Source organism: Mustelus asterias, chromosome 18 (genome assembly GCF_964213995.1).
Source record: "Mustelus asterias chromosome 18, sMusAst1.hap1.1, whole genome shotgun sequence".
NCBI lineage: Eukaryota > Metazoa > Chordata > Chondrichthyes > Carcharhiniformes > Triakidae > Mustelus > Mustelus asterias.
In genome coordinates this window covers 37,396,071-37,404,702 of record NC_135818.1, presented here as the reverse complement: position 1 = coordinate 37,404,702, position 8,632 = coordinate 37,396,071, and the positions used below count along the sequence as shown (strand labels likewise).

Sequence of the window (8,632 nt, the reverse complement as noted above, 5' to 3'; positions counted from 1 at the left end):
CCCACCCCCAAAGTCCCCAATCCCCCATTGGTCCCGCCCCCTGGCCCACCTCCATTGGCCCAGCTCCCTGGCCCACCCAATTGGCTCCTGCCCCCATTGACCCCGTCCCCAACACTGCCCAGTGGGCATTGCCCAGGTGCCTGGGTGGCACTGCCAGTGTGGCACTACCTAAGGGGCACCCTCGCCTTGCACACGGCCTCCCGGGGGGGTGGGGGGGGGCCTCAATGGCCTCCAGTTCCACCGGCAAGGCCAACACGACTATTCAGGTGTTTTCCTCGCCAGAGAGAACATCTCCCAGTGAAGCTATAAAGGCAAGCGAGCCCGGACGATTGCGTTCCCGGCTCACTAAACATATGGAAATCAATATTTACATAAATTTAAATAACTTAATCAGGCTCTCGCCCATTTCCGGCGAGAGGCTGACCATGCTGGAAATCCGGGTGTGGTAAAATCATGGGAGCCAAGACGTCGGGTGTGATCCTGATTTCTTGGCTCTCACACAATTTTACTGCCTCGCTCCGCCCATCGATGGGTGGGGCAAGCTGGTAAAGTTCCACCCCTTGTTGTGCATTGGTTTGCTCCGGTGCTCCGGTTTCCTCCCACAGTGCGAAAGATGTGCTGGTTAGGTGCATTGGCCATGTTAAATTCTCCTTCAGTGTACCCGAACAGACGCCGGAGTGTGGCAACTAGGGGATATTCACCGTAACTTCATTGTAGTTTTAATGTAAATCCACTTGTTACACTAATAAATAAACTTAAATGCGTGGGATTATAGGGATTGGGGGGGGGGGTGTTTGGGCCTAGATCAGATGCTCTTTCAGAGAGGCAATGCAGACACAATGGGCTGAATGGCCTCCTTCTGCACTGTCAGGATCCTATGGATTCTATGAAACACCAGACATTTTATTTTGGGTTTTGCAAGTGTGGGTTGGTGGAGAATGGTCTGTACTTAAACTGCTACAATCAAAGAAACATGTTTATTAATTTGATCAGCCAATCACTGGGACATACAACCTACATACTGACATCACATCAGCACTGAATTTTACCACTGATATGCCTTAATTGTATGGTAGGCAAAAAAGTATTTTGGGGGTGATGGCAGTAGTCCTTGGTGTCAGTGGAAAATACCACTGGCATAGTCATTGCATGGTAGCAACATGAGGTGGTTTGCTGAACCCGTTCAAATGTTTGAGATTTTTTTTACTTTCCAGGGTGATTTGAGGCAGACCGCCACTTTTCAGATCCAAAAGTGGTGTTCGTTGGCTCATTTGTGAATATGCACTCTACCCAGTGATCTGCTCAGGATAGCTATTATTCTGCAGGATAGCTTTGATCTGCTCTATTTCTGGTCAAGCTTGCAAGCTGAGCAGAATAGGAATTTAAGTGGGACATAGTATGACATTGGCACTAATAATTAGCACTAAGGATCAAAACGTTTATTCTAATTTATGTCCATATATGCTTTAAATAAAGAGAAAGTTGAAGAGGAAGAATAAAGGTAAATATGCAATATAGCGAGAAGTATAAACACCTTCAATGCACTAATAATGTGGGAATCATAAAGGACTAACATTGTTTTAGATTGAAGTGGCCATATGCTACATGCATTTGTTTGACATGTTTTAATTTCCTATTCTAACGCAGGCTGGAATTGCTCTGTTTAGTGAGTTCACGGGTTCACCTGAGATAACAGATTGGCAAATGTCCCGCGAATGAATTGTGTTCGTTATCATCTACCACAATCATTTCTAAGGTTTGATCTTCCGAATACTTCAAACAACCTGAAAATTCCCAGCATTTTAATAGTTTGAAAGAATCGCAAAACCCCCAGATGTTGCTCAAAAGAAAGTTCTGATGAGGAAAAGTGATAATGGAATAAACTAAAATACATGAATACAAGTGAGAAGCCGTGTTGGTGGAAAATAGCACATTTTAATCCGCAAAAAGATGCAAAACGTCTTGAGGGAAAAGGCAATTCTGGTCAAACAAAGACGAGCAGTTTAATTGATGAGTTAAATTGTCAGTCGACTGACAAATCAAAGCGTTTATAACAGCACAGCAAATACAGAGAGAATACAATCAATAGAGATATTACAAGCAGACTGAAGCTTTTGAACAGGAGGTTAAATTAGCCATAATGTAACCCGAAGAGGCGCCGTGTACTGTATTCACAAAATGAAACCCACAATAGACAGGAATAGCTGCCGCTATTTGATTTGAGACGGACTCCCGCCGAGATCCCTGCTCCCAGTCTCATTTTCAGCAGGAAGATGATAAAATGATCGCAAATGTCCTCGTTCAACAGGCCTGTTAGCACTGAGGGGATGCGGTGACAGAGGGTGAGGTTAGCACCAGGAAACCAGAACTTGTACTGGAAGAATCTGTGCATTCGTATCCCGGTGGACACTGAGAGGGGGAAATACAAGACGGAGAACCGTATTCGGTAATAGCCGCCTCGAGGCATACGAGACATTGAGAAATAAAGCTGTATTTTTATAGTGTGTTAATAATGACTCATTCTAATAGTGCGTTTCATTTCCTTTAATTGTGTCTGCAGATTTCTGTCAGCCTGCCACACTTGGATTAAACTTTTACACGGTGTACAGATTTTTCATGCACAATGCTTCGTTGCCATGTATTCTGTATACACGTGATTCTGAATTTGCACCAATACCTGAGGGAGTCGGAAAGATGTCCTTGGTGATTGAGAATCTGTACTAAGCTGCTCATTCTGAAAGGTGTGCAGTACATCTATTTCAGAGGGCTCTCATTCCCAGCTGCCTGGGTGCAGGGTGTGTGTGTGCGTGGCTCGGAGAGATGGGCTGTGTTTTATTCACACACATCAGTGATCCAGGCGGCTGTGTTCTGGAGATCCGCAATCTGAGTCGCCACTTTAACCGCTGACGTTTGGCTGCTAATCATTCGGGGTTTTAAAAAGACAGCACTCAATGTCTCTGCAGCTTGTGTGTTGTGTGTGAGAGAGAGAAGCCGGCGATGGAGAGATTGCTGCCTCCTCACTTCCCCCCACATTCAGTCAGCAGTTGATGCCCTGAGTGAAAATGTGCTGGAAGAAAGAGGCAAACCCCGGGACAGGCAGCTGGCATTGGCAACGAGCTACCAGCAAGGGGTGATCTGAGACGGCGATACTCAGAAGATGTTGCCCAATGACTCTGCCAAGCACCTGGCCATTCTGGATGGTGCCATGGACACTGCCAATGTTACTCGGAACGGGACTTCAATCGGCACCCAGTGCAGTGCCATCCTCATCTCCTTCATCTATTCAGTGGTGTGCTTCGTTGGATTGTGTGGCAACTCTTTAGTCATTTATGTGATCCTCAGATATGCCAAGATGAAGACAGCCACTAACATCTATATCCTGAATCTGGCCATCGCCGATGAGCTGCTGATGTTAAGCGTACCCTTCCTGGTGACCTCCACCTTGCTGGGCCATTGGCCTTTCGGTTCTTTGCTCTGTCGCCTTGTACTCAGTGTGGATGCCATCAACATGTTCACCAGCATCTACTGCCTCACCGTCCTCAGCGTGGACAGATACATCGCTGTAGTGCACCCCATCAAAGCTGCCAGTTACAGAAGACCCACCATTGCTAAGATGGTCAACCTAGCGGTGTGGCTCATGTCCATAATGGTTATCCTGCCCATCATTATCTTTGCAGACACGGCCACTAACTCGGATGGCTCGGTTGCCTGCAATATGCAGATGCCGAAACCCACCAAAAAGTGGCTGGCGGGCTTCGTGGTCTACGCGTTTCTAATGGGCTTTCTCATTCCTGTGGCTGCCATCTGCCTGTGTTACATCCTCATCATTGTGAAGATGAGAGTGGTAGCTCTGAAAGCAGGATGGCAGCAACGCAAGAAGTCGGAGAGAAAGATCACCCTGATGGTCATGATGGTGGTGACGGTGTTTGTGATGTGCTGGATGCCATTCTACATCGTTCAGCTGGTCAATGTCTTTGTGGGCCAACAAGATGCGACTGTCAGCCAGCTGGCCGTCATCCTGGGATATGCCAACAGCTGTGCCAACCCCATCCTGTACGGCTTCCTCTCGGACAACTTTAAGAGATCTTTCCAGAGAATCTTGTGCCTACGGTGGATGGACAATGTTGCAGAGGAGCCCATAGATTACTATGCCACGGCTCTCAAAAGCAGGGCTTACAGCGTTGAAGACTTCCAACAGGACCCGCTGGAGTCCAATAGTGTGTATCGCAACGGTACTTGTACATCTAGGACCACTACCCTGTGAGTTAGCACACAGCAGCTGGACATGGGGGAATGTCAGAGAAGATCACTGTGTCCTTCTCTATTCGGAGGACAGATTTCTGCCGGCTTTTCCTCATTTTGCTCTTCTTCTGTTGCCTTTGGTTGTGGGAGTGTTAGCATTTGCACATGAATGTTTATTAAGGCCCGATTCTTGCTGTTTGAACTTTGGTTTTGAACCTTGGTTTTAATCTGTGTCGGGTTTTCTTTTGCGAAACTTCTTCTCAGTTGAAGGTAAAATGTTGCCGCGCCCGAAGTTTCATTTAAATGTTTATGTGTGGACTTCAAGGCCTTTTTAAAAAAATCTAGATACTCGGACATTTAAAACTATTTTGAGTTTCCGTTGTTTCATATCGAGGGCCCGTGACAATTTTAAAAAGTGACCGGATGGTGAAAGTCAGCGGATTTTCTCCACAGATACAGAGAAAGGGCAGAATATAACTTCTGAACTTTGCCTCAGATTGGAAATGAAGGATTGTTATTACAAGTCCCCCTGAAATAGATCCCCCCTTAGACAATCAAAACGCTTCTTTCAATGAACACTGATTGAGGGAAAAATCCCTAGTCTCAGCATGAATTTCACAAAGAATTAACGGTAGCATTACTGGAGGATGATTTATTCACTATTCTGCATTTAATAGAATAAGAAGTGATTAATAAGTTGAAACTTCAATCCGCCAGTACAGTCTGTGCCCTGTTACTTTTCACTTGAAAATATCTTTTTTAAGTTGTAGTGTTAACAATTGCCGAGACGAGGGGGATATTTTTCAAATGTCAGATGTAAATCTGTACAAATGCCACGCAAGGACCCAGCGGAACTAAAAACAACTCTTCTAAGTTCAATATTAAGAGCTCGTGTGCATTTGGATCTGAATCCAGGCGTTTCTATTTATAGTAATTATATATCACTGTATTACTCCATAGTTGGCCAGGGAAACAAAACGAGCGAGACACATTTTAAAATGTATGTTCGCGTTGTCGGGGCTGTTGGTTCATTCCAACCTGAACAGAGTTGGCGGAAGAGGCAATCCTGTTTTATTATTTGGACGCAAATCAGTAGATATCCCAGCCTCATCTCTTCTAACAGTGAAGACGGCAGCACCACTGTCAGCCGTGTAACGTTGCATTTGTTGTTTCGCATACCCATTGACACCCTTCGGTCAGTTTAGCTGCCTACATTTTACAGGGAATCTATTAATACATTTCATCTCAGCTTACCTTGGTGGCACTAACTACGTTATTGAATCAAATCAAAGCTGCAAGTCCCAGCTGATGTCTACACTGGCTTTTATTCACACATTGATGTATATTGACTGCCAGGAAAGGGAAAACACGCGATGTAAACAGATGAATTTAATATGTTTGCTTTGTAAATGACTACAATGTGTTGAGAATGTTGTCCATCGCCATATCATCTCTGCTGTTTCTATTGTTTAATATGGCAGTTCATGTAGGGACTGGACAGACCTGTGTCATTATTTGAACCAAGTATTATTTAACAGTCCAACACATTAAAGATCAAGTCTGTGCTAAGCGTGCCTAGTGTTTTTAAGATTGAAATGAAAGATATTTTAAGCAAAGCCATGGTACATTTCTCGGTGCATTTGCTCTCGGATGAAGCGGCAGTGTTTTAATGGCAGCCCTCCAAACTTGTGTATCCGGGAAACGACATTTACTCATCCGATCAATGTCAATACAACCACCCACTTGATATGGTTGAAGTAAGACTAACTGCACTTCCTATTGGATTGCTTGCGTTGTTGTCATATTTGCAAAGTTAATGACTATTTGACCACGTGTCTTCTGCAACATGTCACTGCAACATGTTTCCTTGTACAGATTGCTAATATATACCTCTAGCATATCATACAGTCACAAAGTCGCAGCAACAAACCGGCAAGCAGGAACAAAATTCCCATTCCCCCTGAACAGTAAGATAATTAAATATACAATTGAGAATAATAAAATCTCTCAGCGTTGCACCTGATCGGAGTGTCCAACATGATCCCTGTTTCCCTTGTTGGCCAAACATCACCGAGTATTTGCTGTTAGGAAGTCCACTCTTCCTGATCTGTAACCAGAAAGGTCAGTGTTCATCACCATTATATTTTCCCATTAGAAATCTCCATTGAAGTGAACACACACTAATGTGGGCACTGGGGTAACGCATTTGTAGAGTGACCGCCTCCCAGTGGTTCCTCAATGTGCTGCAGACTGGCTAATTTCACCATTATCCACGGGGATGTTAACATCGCCTTCACTCGCTGAAGGAGTTTCAACGTAATGATTCTCATTTGGAGCATTTCCTCTTTCCTCCGGGGCTTTCTCGTTCACTTGCAAAAGAGAATCTGTGTTTGTAGGCACTACGCGACTGGGCGCTGTTTCCTGAGAGCCTGTTTTGCCCCTTCCTCTGAAAATTATCACCGCAATTGCAATGAGCAACATCAGAACCAAGACCCCTATAACCACCTGATACACCAGGAAGGGCGCGTTTGAATGAGCTTCCCGCTTTCCTTGTCCTGGAGCCCGGAATCCTGGTGAAAATGTAACAGTTGCATTTTCAGTGGGTTGAAGGGAGTGTGTTGTTAGAGCTTTGGTGGCTGCGGTAGATACAAGGAAAGGAGTGGTGTTGGCAGCTAGACTCTGGGTGTCTTTGAGACGGGTCCTGGAGAACTCATTGAAGCCATTTTCCAAAACTCCCCCAGGAATGCATTTACTCTGCCGATAGTCCACTAAAAACCCCTCATCACAATAACAGAAGAAGCCCTGGGGGATCTCAAAGCAGCCATTTTCACAAGGGCCATCACTGGTCTGATTCCAGCACTTGTTGCAGAGAGATTCAAGCTTTTCAGAAGACCACACGATTCGTCCATTCTGAAGCTCACACCTCAGAGCAATAGAGTTGCCACTGGCGCAGCTAATGATAGCTACTGAACCTCGGGGTACTCCAGGGAAAGGCTGACTTTCACTCTGGGGGGCTTTCTGATAAACCACCTTTCCAACATTAGTATTTAAAGCCTCACACATTTCGTACTTGCAGATGAAACCATCATTCACTTTGGCACACAAGGAAGTTACCCAATAAAATTGGCCTTGGTTACTGAAGTTCACCTGAAGTTGCACACACCTCTCGTGTGTACAGGTCCGTGAAGGTTCCCGAATCCAGGGACTGTAAGTGGACTGGTCAGTCCCACTGACCCAGGAGAATCCGCGTAAGGGTTTATCAGGGATGTAACATTGCTTGGCGTTTCTGCGGAGTCCTATCCATAGGTGATAAGGCTGTGTCCTGCCTTTCACCATCTTTGCCAGGAGCTGCTTAACGTTCTCTGCTTCGGCCTCGCTTTCCATAGTGGTCAGTGTTCCTTTCCTCCCCTCGCATAGTTTCTTTGCATGTGCAAAGGAAACTCCATTCCAGTGCAAACTATAACACATGCCAGCATTGCAAAACTCTTGTGTTGATGAGTGGGCCCGAGCTCCGAACATTTGCCAATCATTTTGTAAGCAGAGCAAGATGAACACTAAACGGAGCATGGTAAGCTCTTACTGCAGTCTTCTCACGCCGAGAGGCTCTGAAGTAAGTTAGCTTTGTCTAAACTTGACTCCTACTTCCCGACTGGAGAAGAACAAACTCAAATACGCCCCAGCGACAGGGGAAGTCTGATAACTATATTTATGGCTTGTGTATCCTGTGGCGTGTTGGTAGGAAGTAGGAAAGCTACACTTTAAAGAGACAGTATACTTCAGCAGAAAGTGTTTACTAACATGAAGGGGGGTTTGTCCAATCTGGGACATTGCAGAGTTTCAGGCCACATTGTTTAAACAGGCTTACAACATAATGGGACTTTATCGTTTAAAAGGACAAAAGGTTGTATCTCCGAAAAGCACAAATAGATTCAGAGAGGACAGAGTTTATAGAGTTACATACATGACTAGGAGAATGATTAAGTCACATCAAGGTCAGGTATAAATAAGAATCTGGATTATTGGCAATTTCTTTCTATACATTTACGGGATGTGGGCGTTGCTAGGCCAGCGTTTATTGCTCAACACTAATCCAGGCAAGTAGGGAGTGTTCGTCACACTCCTGACTCGTGCTTTGTAGGTGGTGGACAGGCTTTGGAGAGTCAGAAGTGACTGGTCACAGTATTTATATGGCTGGTCCATTTATTAACAAAGAATCAATATAAGTAGATATGTTCTAAGAAAATATATAACTATGGTATAAATCTCTTAGTTAAACAAACACAGCATTAGGAACAGACTGGACTGTAATGTTCTTCAGTATTAATATTCCAAGGGTGAATGCAGAGACCTTTGAATTGCTTATATCAATTATGTCTATTGTCGAATAAAA

General features: G+C 44.8%; 2 protein-coding genes across 2 annotated transcripts; one reads left to right on the top strand and one right to left on the bottom strand.

Annotated features, from left to right (window-relative positions):
• Positions 1-1,923: 1,923 nt before the first annotated feature.
• On the top strand, positions 1,924-4,655 carry sstr1a (somatostatin receptor 1a). Its single transcript, XM_078233764.1, has one exon. It carries the CDS (start codon positions 3,158-3,160, stop codon positions 4,262-4,264), a length of 1,107 nt encoding a protein of 368 aa, XP_078089890.1. The 5' UTR covers positions 1,924-3,157; the 3' UTR covers positions 4,265-4,655.
• A 1,822-nt stretch (positions 4,656-6,477) lies between these two features.
• LOC144507075 (complement component C1q receptor-like) lies at positions 6,478-7,846 on the bottom strand. Its single transcript, XM_078233763.1, has one exon. The coding sequence runs from the start codon at positions 7,807-7,809 to the stop codon at positions 6,478-6,480; it is 1,332 nt and encodes a 443-aa protein (XP_078089889.1). The 5' UTR covers positions 7,810-7,846.
• Between the last annotated feature and the right edge of the window lie 786 nt (positions 7,847-8,632).